The 20508-nt window shown below is 49.2% G+C and overlaps 1 protein-coding gene across 1 annotated transcript; it reads right to left on the reverse strand.

Moving 5' to 3' along the window:
- Positions 1–711: 711 nt before the first annotated feature.
- On the reverse strand, positions 712–1334 carry LOC124670408 (transcription repressor OFP13-like). Its single transcript, XM_047206916.1, has one exon. It carries the CDS (start codon positions 1317–1319, stop codon positions 717–719), a length of 603 nt encoding a protein of 200 aa, XP_047062872.1. The 5' UTR covers positions 1320–1334; the 3' UTR covers positions 712–716.
- Positions 1335–20508: the final 19174 nt, after the last annotated feature.

The following is a 20508-nucleotide window of genomic DNA, read 5'->3' on the forward strand; positions in this document are numbered from 1 at the left end:
CGACCGTTCAGGCTTTCAGCTGGTACTGTCACTTGGTCAGGTATAGTACTAATATGGTTCACACTTGCAGAGATAATGTTGCCTAGCCGACTACATATTCCAGAGGACTCGAAGCCTGCCTGCACGTCCAGGCGATCTCCATGTTCACGAACAGCTTCATCACCCTGTCAGGAAATGACTATGCTCACTTGGTCACGTATATTACCAGTGCCTTTTCTATCTGCCATCTTCAGGAAACTGAGTGATTGCAATTTCCTGTCTCGAACTTAGAAAACCCTGTCTTCTCGCTGGATTATCACAAAGTAATCAAAATGCAATGTAATTGACATATTTGGATCACTGCCTAACGGTGGAAAAACAATGGCCAACTAGTAGCCACATGTTCAGTATAGTACATGGTAGCAGTAGCACTAGCTACCTAGAAATGTACTACAATCATTGATTGATTTAACAGTACAACTTCTACATAACTTAATCGATCAATTACGCTAGATCATGCTGTATCTACATATGGCTCAGTCACCAACTTTCTCTCACAAGTCCTCAGCAAACACATCACACCAGCTGTCGATCATTCAGACTTGAATTCCTGATGCTGCGAATGAATGCCTTGGCACACTCGTTAAAAATAAAAATGCCTTGGCACAAAGTTTTCATAAGAATGGCATGCACGCACGCACGGTAGGATGTAGGTGATGACGAATTGACGATGGGTGCTAGCACTTGTCATTCTGCTTGCCGGAGGTGAGCGCGACGAGCAGGTCAACGAAGGCGCCCACGATGAATCCGTGGGTCTTCTTGCCGTTGGCGCGGAGGTACCACCCCAGCATCTCCTCCAGCCACGCCCAGTCGTCCTCGCCTCCGCCGCCGTGGCTCAGCACCATCTCCTCCATTGACCGCCGGAAGTCGCCGTACGGGTCAGCCGAGTCGATGGCCACCGCCCTCGCCCCGCCGAACTCCACCTCTCCGCACTGCTCAGCTCTCGGCTTTGTAAGGATGGAGCTCGTCGCCTCGGGCTCGAAGAAGAGGCGGCTGCACGACCGTATTCCTCGGATGATCACCTCGTCCACCTCGCCTGCCGGCTCCGGCGCCGTGGTGGAAGTAGAAGAGACGGTAGCGGAGAGGAAGGAGTGCTCGATCGATGCCGAGTCGTCGCGGTAGGCCGGGTTCATTATCACCCTGGTGTTGCAGTCCTGGCGCGTCGATGGTACCTCCGCGCTGTGGCTGTCCATGTCGTCCCGGCCGAACGACATGGTCCTGGCCTGCGTGCAGGAAGGCCATTGCCACGAGGTGGCCGTGCTGGAGGACGCGCAGGACATGGAAGGTGGTGACGACTGGCCTGGGGAGGCGTCCACGTTGGCGGTGAAGAAGAGGGAGGCGACGGCAAGCTTCTTCACCATGGCAGCTGCTGCCACCTGCTAGTCACTTCCGGATCGATCGTGGGACGTGACTTGGATGTGTAAAAGAAGATGACGAATTGAAGTGGAGGGAGAGAAGGATGGGTGGTGCGTTTTTAAAAGGAGAGGCGTGAGTGTGGGCGTGACGGTGGCTGTCGTTGTTGTGTGAGTTGGGAGTCTCCTTATGTTGAGCATTATATAGATGGCAACGTGGACGACTATCCTATCCACCGGTTGGCTGAAGTACAGTTGCATGGTTGCTGAGAAAGCATATATGTGCTCGCTCTGTCTGTAAAGTGTAAACAGGTGGCATTTAGCAAGACTTGAAAGAATCTGAATATGCTATTAGCATCTTACCAATTAAAGTAGTTTTGTTACCTAGTTAAAATTGAATAAACAGAAGAACAAAATCCCCAAAATACAAGAGGCTCCATTCACAAAAAATAAAATAAAACTAGTTCTACCATTCTAATTAGATGAACAGGGGAAACATCCATTAGTCAAATTCATAAACTGGGACGAGGGTGCCAAAACTAAAGGTTCAACTTAAACCCTGAAATAGGACCGAGGGACTCATGAAAAACAATATGACCCATTACAAACTCGTCGTTTTTAAGAAACAATCAAAAATTAAAAGTGTGGGTCATCAGTGGAACGACTAAATGCAAGCATCGTGTGACTATGATTTATCGATATGTTTCTGATTCTTCACTCTGTTATCTTTTAGCAATATGATGAAAAACTCACTACGTCGACATTGTGTTCCACGCTACACCGCTGATTAGATGGTATGCATGTGTTTGAAATACAGTTCAGAAATTTTATGAATTAAACTCATATGTCGTAGAATCCTAGAATCCCCTGATAAGATATTTAAGGATGTTGGTCACATATGTAAATATGCTACAGTGCATTCCCCTAATAAGATATTTAAGGATTTAGTTTATTCCTTAGAATATCTTTTTTAAAATTTTATTTAACTTAGTAAGATACATAATTTAACAAACGTTGTGTTGCCTCTAAATTAAATTTTAAGATAAACTAAATCAAAGAATCTATAAATATTTCTAGTTTTGCTCAGATGTATATTTGTAGTGTTGTAACCGAGCATTGCTAATTAATATTTAGTTTCTCAATAGATAATTATTTTTTAAAGTATAATATAAATCATAAAATTTAGTACTTACCAAATTCCATGTCAATCCTAGACAACAAACATTGATTAAAAAGAGAGCAAAATAAAAATGTTTGGTATAAATATCTCCGGTCTCCAAAAAGAATTATTTTAGAAAAATAATATCACTATCTGTATGACTCGAGGAGTCTCTAACACAGCGATGATATATACTTGTTTCTCAGTTCTCACACATAAAAAGTATTATGACTACATCTCCTGTTTTCAATTTTATTTTGAATTACTATGTGAGAGGTTGGTCAACAATAATGGGCCGACATATTTGTTACCAATACAATTTTCATATGAACAATGAAATATAAGATGAATATTGTTGCGATAGAGGTGTAGCTCCTAACCAAATTTCCTCTCAAAATCGAATAGTTGATCAATATCCCACAATAAAGCGACCTCTACTAAAGAAAATCATCCTCAACCCGCATAAGACTCTTGCAAAGAGGAGAATCCGTTGGTTTTGTCTCAACATGAAAAAAGAAATTTCGTTATTAAGTACTCTTTCTTCGCTGAGCAATTTGAACAACCACTTGGAAAATGTGGAGAATTTCACTTGTACTAGAATTTTAGTCTAGTCCTCAAGATTGCATAAGTATCAGGACTAGCCTGGGCCTCAAATATAAATAGGAACCTGAATTCGAACCCATAAGGATTTGAACTAAGATGCTAGATTTGTACATCAACTTCCCCAACCAACTAGGCTCACTTCCTATGTTAGCCTGTTGTTATCTGCCACCAATATACCAATAAATGAGAAAAGCAATAACAAAGAATGTGCAACGTTGTTTCCATCAAATCCTGCAGAACACGCTCGTGAAGAAGATTACACACGATTTGATAATTCTCATTGTGTGAGTAGTTTAAGAGATTCGGAACTCCATTATTGTTTCTGCACTGCAAGGTGGTTTCGTCTGTCAAGTATGATGCACTAGGTGGGGGACATGGCACACAATGTGAGGTTCCTCAGAACTTTCCTATTTGTTCCTCGGCACTTGTCTCTTGAGAAATTATATGATGAGGTTGCAAAGAATAATGCTCTATATATCTGCCATGTCTCAAGACAATCAGCTATAGGTGTTTTCTTCTCCGTAGCAACTTGTTTTCTGGAGACAACGTCTGACCAAGAGATCACCTCAACTTATAGACTTAAGCATGATCAATGGACCAGTGTCCTGTAACTATGCTAATCAGGTAGGGCCTGGATGCATGTATTGTCTCTTTAGATGTAAAAAAAATCATGATATATATCTGAAAATGACGACAGCTAGCTTAGCTGAGGAAGTAGCACTCTCCAAATGTACATCCTTTGAGAGGGTCTCGGTCGCATATAAACGGCCAGACATAAAGCCAAAGCAACGGCGATCACGAATAAATGTTGCTCTCGATTTTTCGCTTCTATTTCTGCATCTCTTGGTGGCGACCCCGAAATTCCTTTTGCATCAGCTTTTTAGTCGACAAAAAGTAAAGCGCACTGTTCACATGGTTTCGGACTGCCCACCTCTCTAATTGATTGTTACCTCATTGATCACTCACTCATGTGTTCATATCAGGTACGGCATGCAGGTGCAAGCGAGGAGGCAAAAGGCTCAGCTCTGAACCGAGAAACCTGTGACACTTTTAATGGCACTCTATCTACACTACACACGTGTCTGAGTTGGTGGCTCGCTGGTGGTATGAAGTATCCCTGAAGAAACTGGATCTGCCAGGATCACATTCCACATGAGAGGTTTCCCGAAATTCGGATTCAGCATGGGCGCTCATTTTCTGTATGCATATCAGCACACACCGTTTCTTCGGAGTTCAGACTGTAGGGAGAGAGAGTGAGATATGTACGTTGCTTCATAGCGTGCACAAGCAGCAAGATCTCAACCCCGGGATCTTCTTGTCACAACAAGAAAACAGATCTGCAAATGATTGATCTAGCTTGCTGATGGAGCTTCCGTGCATGCATGATCATGTACTCTTGTTTCAGTTTCAGTTAGCCTGATGCAATCTTCAGATATCAATAGCTGGCATGTTCAGACGTGCCGAGAATGCACTGGTTGTTGCTGAGCGCTGTGTGTGGCCGGACTAGCTTTGGTAGGCAGTGGTGAGGCCGATCCCATCGCCTAGTTGCAAACTACGCTGCTGTTGGATTCTGCAGAGAAGATGACTGTGGCCGAAAGCCTGTGTCTATACATATGCAACTATTTGCAAATAGTATTACTGGCAGTCCGATCTTGCAATATAAAACACTTGTGAGATAGGGCATCTTTCCATCTCAGCATATGTCAGCATATCTCAGGCACATGTCTCACGTTCTTGTATATGAGCATCGGTTTTTAATTTGTACAAAGTAGCATGTTTGTCGATCTGCTGAAGGCCTGAAGTTGGAGTAACTGATTGGTGCGTAGGAATCACAAATTCACAATACAATACTAGTACAATTTCAAAGTCACTTGATTCAAAGCATGGGAGGACAGTGATGCATTTCAAACTTCAGAATCTGGCGTTAGAAATTTCGTGGCAAGGCAGCCTTTGCAAGGGGCGATAGGTTGATGGGCCTCTCTGGTAACCGATCCACTGTTGAGTCTTGTGGAACATGCAGAAATGCAGTCCTCTGCTTCTCATCACTCATCAGTGGGAATAGCAATAGGCCTACACACTGTATTCACCGGTCGGTTTATATCTCCTGGTTGGCTGCAGGCTTTGTAGAGGCAACAGGACCAGTAAGTACCACCACCACTATGCTGGTTGATCAAATGAAATCAGGGGACCTTTCCTGTTTGCTAACCAAATAAATTACAACTTTTTGAAAAGGGGGCAAGGCAAGCCTGATGATGAGACACAATAATGCATAGCATGTCCCTCCTCCCTCCACAGTGTGGTGCTGTTCCTTGTCGGCTCTCCGGACAGCTACAAAAACACCAATGATATATGAAGACAGCCAGGGAGAAGAAGATGGAGAGAGAAAACAAATGAGGAGCAGCTAATCAAATCTTGCTTCTGGATATGTCAAATGGAGAGGAGGAACAGGGGCATCAAATCTTGCTTCTGAATTGAGAATGGGCATGCGCTGCTGACCACTGTTTTTTTTACAGAGATGACTGACCTCAATCTGTATGTTTGCTGTATTGATATTGGATGGATATGGGCTTGTCAACTTCATGGGCCTGATCCCACAGCCCAGAGTGGACTGGATTGGCTTTGTAGCGCTTAAGCACGGAAATTCCTATTTGACGCCCGTTGCGTCCGTTAGCGCGTCGACGCGCATCCCTCGGATGCAACGGGCCGGCCCATGATGGTCGGGAGGCGGTGGCGGATCTCTCCGGAGAGGTTGAAGACGACCGCGCCGACGACCGGGAATACTCGCCGAAGACGGGGACGACACAGCTGGCCGCGGCGTCGCCGGCAAGGAGAGGCCTGGACCTCGCTCGCCGGAGACGGGGACGACGTGGCTCGCCGCGCGGAGGCGAGGAATGGAACTTAGGTTTGGGGGTGCGGGGAGCTCGTCGGAATCGGGGAGGGGGGGGGGGGGTTAGAGGGAAGTCTGGGCGGTGGGCTGCGGTTTCACGCTTTCTCATTTCGAAATTCATCTTACTACCCGCGCACTATTTTGCTCGATAAACTCCCTGTGAAGAAGATCCTCGTGTGCTCGCCCCGTCTCATTATTGCGCTGACACACATCAACGTATTATTTGATGCATCGGTCAACTATGTATGTTTTCGGCCGCAAACCACAGTGGTGCTCTGCACAAGGGTATTTTTCTACGAGAACATAGCCTTCCACCATGGAAAGATCTTCGCTGTAGGCATGGATGAACATCTCTACGACTCTACTGTCATTGGTTAGTCGGAAAGGTGAACCAGAGAGTGAAACCCTTCACTTATTGGTTATCCGCAGCTAGGACGGTTCATGTCATCAAGCAACCACCAGCTGCCGTGGCGGCGTCCGCCCCAAATCTCACCACCATCTAGCAACGGCGGCGCCAGGAAATTGCTGGTGGGTATTCCCACCAGCCAATTTTTTTTTCTCAAAGCAAAAAAAACAGGAGCAAAGGCCTATAATTTTTACAAAGCTTGGAAAAGCACAAACAAAAGTCTATATAAGCTATATTTTCAGTTGGACAATAATTTTAGTAGAACCGTAACAACATATTTTGTCCGCACGTCCATTTGCGTCTGGTCTGGGTGTGCTCCCACCGGGGCGACCCATTTTTAGATTTGCAACATTTTTGAGAACATAGAAAGTAGTACATTTAAATGCATAAAAACTATACAAAGTAGATCTAGAAGCCTAGACTACTTGCTTCCTGACGGGCCAGCCCCGTCGTTGCGTCGGTCCCTCGCCTGCTTCTCCGCCGTAGCCTGCGCTGTTCCAGCTCGGCGTCGACCGCCGCATGGGCCGCCCGCTCCTCCTCTACTTCCTCCTCCGCGAGATTCAGGGCCACGGCGTCCCTGACCGGGTCGAGGAGGTCACCGGTGCTGTCGTCGTCGTCGAACTCCTCGTCGGAGCTCGAGGCCGGGGGAGGTTGAGGTGGAGGGGCGGCAGCCTGGCCGCGGCCGGCGCTGCTCATGGTGGATCCGGTGGAGCCTGAGCGGCAGCGGCGCTACGGTAGAGGTTATGCGGCGGCTAGGGTTTAGTGTGGAGGAGATGAGATGCTCGCGCCCCTGTTTATATAGGTCGGAGGCAGAGCGATGGCCGCGCCACGCATGGCATCACCATTACTACGTGCGCAGAGGTAGGCGACGGTCGCGGGCTACGCGAGGCATCGCCATTTACGCGGCCGCAGACTGCCGAAGCGACGCCTCGGCGCCAGTACAGGCGGAGAAGACGCATCGACGCTAGGTCACTGCCAGGCGGGCCAGACAAAACGTCCGACAGACGCGAGCAGACACTTTCCACGTCCGCACAGCGTCCGCAGAGACGCATCTGAGGCGCATATTTGGGTCAGGTTTGCGTCGCTGCGGACGGTCCGGTCACTTTGCGTCGTCCCGCTGGAGGTGGTACCAGACGCATTTTTCGGCCCGGTGGACGCAAACGGTCGTTCAGCGTCCGTTTGCGTCGCCCTGCTAGAGATGCCCTAACAAAAAAAAATTGGGTCGAAATCTATTGGTATGCCTGGGCATACAGGGGCATACCCCTGGCGCCGCCTATGCCATCTAGTCACGTCATCAGGCGGGCAAAACCTACTGATGGTGCGGTGGACCATCTATCTCGAGACGAATGACGTCCAGGCCGATACACTGGGGATGAATCTCCAGGTGTTCGAGGCTGATTTGGAGAATGGTCGGTGGTTGGAGGTGACGGACTTGGCTGGCCAGGTCCTATTCGTCGGCCAAACAGGCTCCAAAGCGCTTATGGCGGAATGCTCGCGGGAGCAATGTTAGAGCATGTCTAACACGCTCCTTAAAAAGGCCAAACCCATATAATAACCGTCGAAATAAGGGGTTGGGCGCTACCCGGCCGTCTAGCAGACCCCGTAAAACAGACCCCCGCATCGATTTTTTACAGTTTTGGCTACGGGGCGGCTCTTCGCCCCTTACTTGTACGGAGAGGGAGGCTGAATACAGGACCAACCCCTCATCCCATTTCACTGGGACGCGCGGATATTTCAGAATTCCCAATCGTTTTCCCCGCGCCGCCGCCATAGCCACCGGTCAACCCGCTGTGGAAGCCTTTACTCGAGGAGGTGCTGCTGGTCCAGTTAATATCGCCTATTCTGGAGTTTATCAGTGGTGGTATACAATAGGATTACGCACCAATGACGATCTTTATACTGGAGCTCTTTTTCTATTATTTCTTTCTACGCTGTCCTTAATAGCGGGTTGGTTACATCTACAACCCAAAACCCGCTTCCTGACACGATTGCCTCTTTATATAGATAGATTCGATGGGGTTATTACTTATAAGTCTATTTTGTACAAGAGCCCCTCCTATCTGATAGAAAAGGGTCCCATGATCCCGAGCCGATCTTACCCCTCCTCTTTAAAAGCAGTTTGCCAGTTGTTTGTCTTAGTGAATACCCGATTTGTTTGTCTTAGTAAATACCTGATTTAGGTAGCCCTTTCCGGCTCTGTAGCGTCCCCTTTTTTTGGTCACTGCTTATGGACCCGAACCTGGGTGATCTATCCATGACCAGGATGAAGCTTGGATGAAACTAAGCAGAGGTCCGAACCGACCGATGTTGAAGAATCAGCGGATGAGTTGTGGTTAGGGGTGAAATGCCACTCGAACCCAGAGCTAGCTGGTTCTCCCCGAAATGCGTTGACGCGCAGCAGTTGACTGGACATCTAGGGGTAAAGCATTCTTGGTATACGCTCATTCCAATCCTCAATTCTCCTTTCGAGATTCAGGGATAATGAATCAATTGAACGCGTTTCAAAGATTTGTTCCACTTTTGGAAGACCTTGCGTTATGTCACTAGATCTCGATTGTTCGTTGCCAACAATCTTATGTTGTAACATAGTTGAGGTTGAATCTAAAGGATCTACTGCTGGATAAATACCCTTGGAGGCTAATCCTCTGGAAAGTACGGTAGTAGCATCCAAATGTGCAAATGTTGTGGCAGGAGCAGGGTCGGTCAAATCGTCTGCAGGTACATAAACTGCTTGAATCAAAGTTATAGATCCCTTTTTAGTAGAAGCAATTCCCTCCTTTTCCCGCTAGGATCGGAAATCCTGTATTTTTCATATCCATACGATCGAGTCCTTAGGTTTCCGAAATAGTGTAATGGAAAAAGAAGTGCTTCGAATCATTGCTATTTGACTCGGACTTGTTCTGAAAAAGTCGAGGTATTTCGAATTGTTTGTGGACAGAATATTCTGTAGGATTCTGTTTTACGGGGTGGGGATACGGGGTCTGCTAGCTCGGACGAGTTTTCGGCCAGCAAAAAGTGAATACATGGCCCTCTACTCGCGTTTTAAGGGGTAGAAAAATAAGGGGTCTATTAGACATGCTCTTACAGACCGAGATTTCGAGGAGGAAACCGCGTGTTCCTTCTAGGCCACTAGTGGGAATTGGCACGCAAGTGGTTTAACCACCAAAAGCTCGCCAATGACATTCAGAGCTATTGTACGTGTTTATGATATGGCAAGCAGCGAAACTAGTCTGGTTTCACTAAATAGAGGTCAGTACTACATTCCAGTGAAATCTTCCACGTTAGAGTGGCTCTTTCCCTCCGGGTGATATACACCCAAGAGATCAATCCATGGACACACATTCATGCAGGCAAATAAACTTACGAGCAAGATACTAGCTGTTTCTTCTTAGCTGTAAGAGGCTGTTCTTTCTCGTGGCTACTATGTATTGAAAGATTATAGGAACATATTTTCATGTAATAAGTTCAATTTTGTGCAAAACTTTGACGCGTGCGTATACTCAACTATAACTAGAAAATTATGTACTAGTATTTTCTATGCGCCATGGTTTTAACATGAGGTTTTTTACGGTACAAATTACTTGTCCCGTGGAGTAGTAGTATTTGACCAGGGGTAGTTTAGGTAGCGAGTAGTTTAGGTAACGTTTTGTTTTTTTATTTTTGAATGGCGCATGATTTAGGGGGGCAGTGACGATCCCTCGCACGAGTACAGAGGAAAGAAGCCGCCGTCCTGCTTGCCCCTCGCATTAGCCAGGGAGAGAACCGCCGGAAGCCCCTGACGCCCTCGCTCCTACGCTGCCACCGCTGCTCCGCCCCCAACCATGGAGCCATATTCCCCTCCCCATCTTCCTCCCCTTGTGTGCTAGGCCTTCCATGAATGATTCACGATTGCACGTGAGGCCTAGAACTCGCAAACGTGGCCGGCTCTAGCACGGTCGTCGGTGCAGTTTGCACGAGGTGTGTCTGCCTCCTTTCTCCTCGCCAGCAGGTCACCGCTCTGGACCCGAGGCGGCAAATGCATCACCGTGCGGCCGTCGGAGTCGCAGAAGTTGGTGCCGGCACCGGACGCTTCCCCGAGGCCTCCCTTCCCCATGCGAGGCCAGTCGGCGTCCACCTTCCCCTGCTTCTGCAAGTCTGGTCGGCGCGGCTGCCACACCAATACAAGGGCGTCGGTGAGCAAGGACTCGGCGCGGAAAGAGGAAGTGGGGTCGGGGACGTCGGTCGCCGAGAGAATGGAGTGGATGCCGTCGTCGATGCAGTGGGGTGGGAGTGCGGCCGGATTCACCGTCGCTGACTCAGTGGAGTGGGGATTGTGGTGGAATGAGTTCTGGGGTTAGCCGTTGGGGCTGCAACCAAGCCGGTTCCAAAAATTTCAACATCCAAAAATACCCTTTGGTGGGCAGGAATAGAACGATTTTGCACTCGCTTGAAAAAATACTTGTCCTCTGCGTAACAAGTATTGGCCAATCTGAGCGGTTGGATATGGGCAGTTGAACGGTTGGTACTCATTTGTCCCTACCGTAAAAGATCCCTTTAACATCTCAGTAGAAGTCAGTTAAGTCGGAAAAATATTTCAGTGAAATAATGAATATATGTTAACTTATTTATTTAACATGTATACAATGTGTTGATTCTTATTATAATTATATTGTTCTGCTTGCAAAAATTGTTCATTCACTCCTAGTGGATATTTTCCTTGTAATATGATTTTTTTTTAAATCTCGGGGCGGCAACATGTCAGTTCAATGTAATCGCCGTTCTATATATATCTCCTACTGGCTGTGGGCTTTCCAGAGGCAATCTCTCCTCCACACTTTGGTGTTATTCCTTGTCTAATATCCACTGGCAGGACAGTGAAAAAAGGCCAATGAAGTGTAGCCAGAGAGAGAAAAATGAAGAGCATCAAATAAATCTGGCGTCAGGATATGTCAAATGGACAGAAGAAAAAGGCGCATCAAACTTGATTTTTTTTAAATTGAAACCATGCTTCTAAATACACTCAAATGGGCATGCTTGATGCTTATGCTGACCTCTTTCTCTAGACAGGTGACTATGTGTTGGTGACTGTATTGTCATAGGATGGACTTGTCCATTTCCTGGGCCTCCCATGCCAGCAAGGATCTCGGAGAGAGATAACTAGTTTCTGTCTAGCAGTTCAAACATTCAAAAAAAGTAGCTTCACTACAGGAATCTGGTGATATGCCGACGGCCGCCGGCCCTCGGCGTAGCACAGGGTTGCCCTCGGCACACGGTACGCCGACGGTGCCCCTCGGCGTAGCTCCTCGGGGAAGGTCGGCCTCGGCAGAGCACAGGCGACCCTCGGCGTAGACGTCGCCGTCGGCGTAGCCGCAGAGGGCCGACGGCTGGCCCCACCCGTCGGCGTAGCGGCGCTCGGCGTAGAACAGTGACCGGAGCCGTCCGTCTAACGGCCGTTTGTGCTACGCCGAGGGGCACACTGTCGGCATAGCGCACCACGTGGCGTGCCCGTGGCTTCCCTGGTGGCATCAACGCCGCGTCTACGCCGAGCGCCGCCCCGTCGGCATAGCGCGCCACGCGGCGTCTCCTGGCTCGCCTGGCGAGCGTCTACGCCGAGCGCCGCCCCGTCGGCACAGCCCGACACGCGGCATCTCCTGGCTCGCCTGGCGCAAGCTACCCCGAGGGGTAAGCCGTCGGCGTAGCCATGACCATTTGGTCCATGTCGACGCTACCCCGAGGGGGAAGCCGTCGGCGTAGCTTCGACCATTTGGTCATTTTTTTTTGGTTTTTTTGCTGTTTTCCAGATTTGGCAGATAATAAAAGCACATAAAATTCACATAAAATTCACAGGAACCATGAAGTGCAAATACACATAACATGAAGTGCATACATAGTGTCATAGTGCATACATAGTGTCGTAGTGCATACATAGTGCCATAATGTGCATACATGGTGCCATAGTGTGCATACATGGTGGCATAGTGTCGGTAAGATACATGTGACTACTAGAGGAGCTCGTCGCTGCTAAACACCGGCCCGGGCCGATTCCTTCCGGTAGAAGCTGCGGAAGAACCACCGGGAGAAGGACCGGGAGAAGTACCGGGAGAAGTACCGGGTGTAGCACCGGGAGAAGGACCACCATGATGAACCGGTGTCATGTCCCTCCCACCACCCTGGTTTCCGGAACATCCCGTTCCCTACACACATGTTCCCGAGATGTTAGCAATTTGCGAGGCAAAGGAAAGCCGTAGTATTCGGTTTGGCGAAGAACTTACCGTTGTTCTCCCATAGTACTCCGCAGCGAAATTTTCCTTCGATGGCATGTTTGGCGCCGGCCCCGGAAAGGGAGGCATCGGCCCTAAATCCATCTGTCTGTCCGAGCTTTGATTGCCCACAAACGACGCCTGCAAGATAGTTTACATGTCAGTCTTTGCAGAAATGAAGCATCAAACTAGGGGAAAGTGGGACTTGTCATCATTTGCGAAAACAAAGGTTGGAACTTACATGTATATATGCCATGTACTCCATGAACTGCTGCTGGTGCTAGTTGAAGGCCACCTGATATTCTTGATGAGCGGCCACGTAGGCCGCCTCGAAGTCAGGCTACAATTTCACAAATTCATGTCTCATTAGCACTTAGCAATGTATGAACGAAAGTCGGAAAGAGGATGGAAATGAGAGAAACTTATGTCGTATGCGGGTTGCCGAGCCCGGCGACGAGGCGGGAGAGGGGGGCTGTCCTTGGTGAGTCCCGCCTTGAGACGCGTGAAGGTCGTGGTGAGGGTATGCTTGACGGCCTTGTTCATCATGGCGAGACGGCCATGCGGCAACCCTCCGGACGACAGGACCAACGACTCCTCGTCGACCTCCGCGCTCATGGGGTCATCCACCTCCGGGTGACGATGCCTCACCATCGCGCAGTAGTTGTCGACGTCCTCGGCGTAGGTGCCGAAGTACTCAGGGAGCGAGGGCTGAGGCTGCGAGAGATCGGGCTTCTTAAGCCGCATCTTGTTGTATATCTCGAGGTCGGACATCTCCTCCTCGGGTCCTAACGCGGCCCTCTCGCATTGCGAAAGGAAATGTTGTGAGTACCAACTTTGAACCTGAAGGAAAATAAAATGTATACATACCGTCTTCCCCTTGTAGCGCTCGTAGCTGAGGTTTCCCCCACAGTGTGTGCCACCGTCGCCTCGGTTCTCCGCGTTCCGCCTCGCCACGGCTGCAAAGTCCTCGTCCATCCTGAGCCACCTCGTCCTAACCATCTCCTCCCATGCCTCGGCATGCGGCTCGGCCCAATCGGGAATAACCTGAAAATGCAATACTCAACTCAATCTAATGCAATCGCAACTTACTAGCAATGTAGAATCTCATTGACATTTTACTCACCGACATGTAGTCTTCCACCGTCATCTCGTACTCGGCCTTAGCATTCTTACCGACAATGTCCGGCTTATGGACCCTCTCGCCTCTCTCTGCCCGAAGTGACCCGCGGACGTGATCCTTTGGTTGTACCACACACTGTGGTGTCAACCTCTCACAAGTCGCCCGCAAAGTCCTGTTCGCGGCCGTCTCCTCAACCTCGGGCGCCACACGATAAAAACACTTCAATCATGCAAAAAAACAATTGTGAGAGTCATGAGTTAGAACATTGGGGTCATCAAATATGAACGAAGCTCGAGAAAATATGTCTTACCCAAAACTTTCTCATCACGGCCTCGGCAGCCGTCGGGAAGCCTACGCCGGGGGCACTCTCGTAGTCCGTCCAAGTAGTGGCTAGCTTCTTCTCGCCGAGCCGGGACGATGCCGAGGGATAGTACTTGCCCGGCCGAACTTCCTAAGCAAAGCTCCAATCATGCTGCTAGGTCGGCGCGCCTTGACCCCCGGAGGAAATGTCCAATTGCTGCACATGAAAATCAAACATTATCACATGAAAATCAAACATTAGTACATGAAAATCGAAATTGCCAAATTAGTACACTTACTCAGGGCCGGCGGGAATAATAAGGGTCTTCGCCTCATGGGTCTTAGGCTCCTTCCTCTCGTCGGGGACTCTCGCTTCCCCACGAATCTTCGATGGCTTCGGCCGCCCATCCTCCTCCGGAGTCTCAAACCCGCGGCTAGAGTCCTCCTCGGCTCTAGACTCCGTCTCCGCCTCCTCCGTAGACGGCCCCTCCAAAAAGAACCCGGAAGCAACGTCGCCTGAAGCCGAGGGTGGTGGCTCAAAGTCCGGTCCTCCCCAGCCACCTCCACCTCCACCTCCACCTCCACCTCCACCTCCACCTCCACCTCCACCTCCACCTCCACCTCCAGCTCCAGCTCGACCTCCAGCTCCACCACCTCGTCCCCGTCCTCGTCCTCGTCCTCCTCCTCCTCCCGCGCCGTCCTCGTAACGCGGATTGCGACGCGGTTCCCTCCCACTCCTTGTAACATTGTTCTTGCGCTGTTGCATCTTCTTAAGCAAGCTCGACGAGTCCTCCTTGCCGCCGCTCATATTGTTCAATCACCTGCATTGAGAAAGAGAAAACAATTAAGAAGCATGTTGAAAAATATATAAATACTAAGCATAAAGACACTATGCAATTAAGAAGCATGTTGAAAAATATATAAATACTAAGCATAAAGACACTATGCAATTAAGAAGCATGTTGAAAAATATATAAATACTAAGCATAAAGACACTAAACAATTAAGAAGCATGTTGAAAAATATATAAGAAGCATAAACACATAAAAGACCCTCACCAGCCGTCATCAATCTCATCGTCAATCTCATTTTGTTTCTCCTTGTCACTATCACTATCACTATCTTTTGAGTAGTAAGTTGGATCTTGATAGACGGGTGGAGGCTCATCATCGCTATCATCTTCCACTTGTAACTTCTCGAGCATATCTATGTCCTTTAGATCCACCACTGACTCACCACGAGTTTCTGCATCGTTCCTCGAGGTCCTCTTCAAGAACACATTCTAACTCAAAGTGCCCGAAGTCCTCTTCCTCTTGATAGAAAATTCCCTCGTATGTTACGGGGTCAATGTTGTTGTAATCGTCCTCGGAGGGAATCGGTAGGTTACCATGTGGCGATACCTGGAACACGACTTCCCAGCCGTTGAGTGCCGCTTTACGGCATGGGTACGGTAAATAATAAACTTGCTTGGCTTGGTGAGCAACAATATAGACATCGGCTCCGGTATAGGTGGTGGAAGGCTTAACTTCAACTAACCCAATGGACTTGGTAATTCTCTGTCCACCTCTTGGGTCGAACCAATGACACTTGAACACAACGAGATTGAGTTGTTTGTTTGTACGATTGAAGGTCAGCTCGTATACATTCTCTAACCTCCCGTAGTAATCAAAGGTATCGGATCCTCTAGTGAAGACACCAGTATTTATCGTTTTTGGATTCGCCCGGCCCTTCTGGTGTGTCTCTGTATGGAAGCGAAACCCATTCACGTCATACTTTTCATACTTCATGACGTCACGGTTACAACCTTGGGATACACATCTCAACTCATCTGTCATCTCAACGTTTGAATCAGCTCCCTACAAGCACGGTTGAAATTTGTTGTGTGCATTAGTTACGTGGAATAACAGGGACAAGTCACATATTGGTAGGTAAGAGGGACAGCTTAGACATTACTTTTTTCATGAACCAAGACACAAAGTTTATTTTTACTCCGGGAGCACCCTCTTTCGATAGAGTGTCCAACTCCGCGCCCGTGGGATCGCGCGGTAGCCACCATTGTTCATCCGTGAATTCGCTGAAAGGATACAATAAGCATTAGACCGAGACCATGTAGGTGATCGAAACTACATACAAAGTAATTTGTACACCATGTTACCTAATGAAATCGTGACCTCCATCATCGTCGTCCCCCCCCACCACTTCCTTCATGTTCATAAGCACATAGAGCATTATGCAATCCTTCTCTTCCCTCTCCAATCTATATTTTTGTTCTTTACCAGCCTTGCCACCGGGACATTAGAATAGTTGAAGCTTGGGGTCATTCATGGGCACGTCGACATTGTAACGAGAGACCGGGTTATGCAGAGTGGGAACTTCATCAGGATAGTACGTTGTTGCGGCATCTCGCCATCTCCCGAAGGCACGTTGCCTCAGCTATGCATGCTTCAATCTTGGCTTTTTTTCCAGTTATCTTCCGAATATACTTGAACTCTCTCTCAATACAAAGCCGCCACCGAAACTGCACCGGGCCACCCAAGAGTGCCTCGTTTGCGAGGTGCACAATGAGATGTGCCATCGGAGTAAAGAAGCTCAGCGGAAAGATCATCTCCAAATTGCATAGCAACTCCGGCACTTGAACTTGCAGCTTCTCAATAACCTTAGGACATATCACGCTAGCACGGAGCGTGCGGAAGAAATGGCTCAACTCCGCGAGCACTCGCCATATTTTCTCGGGGAGATACCCTCGAAGCATCACCGGCATCAGCCGCTCAATCCATATATGATAGTCGTGACTCTTGAGCCCGGTGACTTTTCCCGTCGAAAGATTGACTCCCTTGCTCATATTCGAACAATAACCATCGGGGAACATCACGACGTATTTTAGCCACTTGAATGCCTCCTTCTTTTGGATGGAATCAAGGCAGAAGTCGGCGTGCGGCTTGAACCAATTCTTTCGACGGCCGTAGGACGTTGCATGTGTAATTTCTTCCTATCACGAGCTTCTCAACATCGACTCTAGCCTTGACATTATCCTTTGACTTCCCGGGAATGTTTAGGCACGTGTGAAATAAGGACTCCGCGACATTCTTTACGGTGTGCATCACATCGATGTTATGGGGAAGTTCGAGGTCCTTGCAATACTCGAGCTTCGTTAAGGTTGCCTCGTGAGTCCAGTTGTGCGTTACACCATATCCCTCAAATTGATGGCCGGATTCCGATGCCGCCGGCACGAGAGCACGTAGCTCGGCATCAACGGCTATACCATCGAACTTTGGCACCTCTCGTTACTTCATGCACAACTTTGCCTTTCTTGAAGTTCTTTTTGTCTTCTCACGAACGGATGCCTCCGTTTGAGGTACTGCCGATTCGTGTCAAACGCAACATACTTGCGACCCTTATTTAGCCAAAGGAACTCAAGTCGATGCCTCGCACACTGGGCATGGCCATTTACCAGCTGTACACCATCCGCATGTTAGGGCGTACCCGGGCATGTCATGCATGGTATACTGCAACCAAACTTTCATGCGAAGTTTGTCTTCGATGCTCGGTCGTACGTCAACGTCCCGTGGTGCCAAGAGTGGTTCAAATCATCCACAATCGGCTGCATGTAGACACTCAAGTTCTTCCTCGGGTAATGGGGCCCTGGAATGATCAGCGACAGAAACATGGTCTTCCTCGTCATTAGGACTCCGGGAGGGAGATTGAGCGGAATTACAAACACGGGCCAACAATTGTAAGTGGCAGTCGACATACCATATGGATTGAAGCCATCTGTAGCTATCGCAATTCTTACATTCCGAGCATCTGCTGCCCTTTGGGGGTATTTTCTATCAAAGTTCTTCCATGCATTGCCATCAGATGGATGTCCCATCTTCGCCCGCCCCTGATTGTCCTTTATTCGAGTCCCCATCTTGTGCCACGTCATCTGTTTGGCGGTCTCCTCAGTCAAGTAAAACCGCTGGATTCTTTTTATGAATGGGAGATACCGAAGAATCGACTTTGCGATCTTTGACTGCCTCACCTGACCATCATTTCTCGTTACCTCTTCATACCTAGAGGCCTTACAAATGGGACAGTACTTGTCCTCCGCAAACTGTTTCCAGAAGAGAACACAGCCTTTTTCACAACAGTCTATCCTTTGATAATCCATGTTGAGCGCCGACATGAGTTGCCTCGTCTCGTGCAGGCTTTTAGGCAGACAATGCCCTTTGGGCAACATGTTACCCGTTGTTTTCAGACTTGCTTCGAAGCCGTCACGGGTGGTGTTGTACCGGGTCTTGTCGGCTAGACATTGGGAGATGTCATCGAGCTGAGAAATCTCGGCGCCATCGTACGGAGGCGTCTTAGCAGCGGCTATCATATCATAGAAGGCCTTCGCGGCCGGCTCTGGTTCCTCCGGTTCGGAGGTTCCTCCGGTTCCGGCGGTTCCTCCCGTGAAGGTGGCGACTCCGGCATGTGGGCATCGACAAGATCATCTAGAAAGTCTCTAACCCCATCGTACTCATTGCCATTGAGCCGCTGCCGCATCACCTCACCTCTCGTCACGTTCGTGCTCATCAAAGTCGATCCGCGTGACGTAACGAGGCATATACCCATATTGCGAAGGTGTTTAAACATGTCATCCTTTCCACGACGGTGATGCTTCAAGCAACGATTGCACGGGCAAAGTGGCTGAACCTTCTGTTTTGTACCACGCGCCAACTCCTTCACTAAATGCCAAGTCTTTCTTATCCACTCATCTCGTTTTATTAGTCGCACTAACACGGCCGGTGTACATCCATCCATTATCAGCCATCCTCTCGCTCTATTGGAAGCCAAACGACAAGCATAGCATTTATATCAAATAGGAAAATGCATCATATTTTAATTTTTTTAACAGAGCAAAACGAATGCATCAACCTACATCTCTACTAGGTGGGCTCCTAGCAGCCGCCGGATCCGTAGATTGAGTACGTTCTCCATGCTCTACCCGGTCCGAGTCAAAATTTCGGCAGCACCTCCCAGCTGCTCTCCCGATACACGTCTCGCCAAATAGACAAGAGGATGTGCATCCGGAGAACAACGGTGAGGCGCTGCCGAAATCCTGACTCGGACCGGAGCAGAGCATGGAGAACGTACCCAACTACGGATCCGCCAACTGTCCCGTAAATGCCGCAAGCGTTACGGTTGAAAATATGCCGACCACTAATGCATATTTATCCGCGTAACGCTTGAGGACGGGAAGTGACACCTAGGTTACGCAACTTGACTTGGAAAATGAATCTAGTGACATAAATAAAATGCGGAGAAGAAGTTCGAATTTTTGCTCACCCTCGGCGGTGGGAGAGAATCGCGGACACGACGGAGCGGTCACGACGGGGCGGTCACGACGGGGCAGTCACGACGGGGCCTAGTTAAAACAACAATAAAATTAGTCAATGCAAAAAGTAAATAGCATATTTCTATTTCCAACTATATTTTGTTTTCCAACTATTTCTATTTCAACAACAAAACGTAAAACAACAACAAAATCATATTTCTATTTCCAACTATATTTTGTTTTCCAACTATTTCTATTTCAACAACAAAACGTAAAACAACAACAAAATCATATTTCTATTTCCAACTATATTTCGTTTTCCAACTATTTCTATTTCAACAACAAAAAGTAAAACAACTACAAAATCCTATTTCTATTTCCTAGTACTAAATAGCTAGAAAAATAAAAATAAAGAAAATAAGTGAGGTATACCTCACTGCTGCCTGCCATGGTGGGTAGGGCGCCGGGGTGGAGGAGGAGGGGCCGGTGGCTTGGGGTGGAGGAGGAGGGGCCAGTGGCTGCGGAGGTGGCGGGTCGGGCGTGCAGGTGGCGGGTATGGCGCGGAGGGGGTCGGGTGGGGAGGGGGCCGGCCTGCTGCGGAGGTGGCGGGGTAAGAGGAGGAGCAGGGCCGGGGCCAACGGCGGCTCAGGCCCCCTGAGGTGGGGAGGGGGCGGGCCGGCCGTGGAGGTGGCCAGCGAGAGGAGGAGCGGGGCCGGGGGCAGCGGCGTCGGGCGACCTGCGCGCGGTGGGGAGGGGCGGGCGAGAGGAGGAGCGGGGCCGGCGGCGCGGGGCTCGGCTCGGTGGGGCGCGGGGCGGGCGAGAGGCGCCGCGGGGCTCGGTTGAGGGGCGGCGCGGGGCGCGGGGCTCGGGGTGGCGGCGGCGGGCAGGAGGCAGCGGCGGCGGGACTGGGGAAAAAACGCGAGGGCGCGGGACTTGGGGAAATCGAGCGGGTTGGGGAAACGTGTGCCGCGCCGACCAGGTGATTTTCGGGCTCAGATCCCGCGCTGCGCCGTTTTTAGGGTTAGGTGTCTATGCCGAGGGCCGGCCATACGCCGACGGCTACCCTCGGCATAGACCACTTTTTTTTCTTTTTTCTTTTTTTGT

The sequence above is a fragment of the Lolium rigidum genome, chromosome 7, assembly GCF_022539505.1.
Source record: "Lolium rigidum isolate FL_2022 chromosome 7, APGP_CSIRO_Lrig_0.1, whole genome shotgun sequence".
NCBI classification, from domain to species: domain Eukaryota; kingdom Viridiplantae; phylum Streptophyta; class Magnoliopsida; order Poales; family Poaceae; genus Lolium; species Lolium rigidum.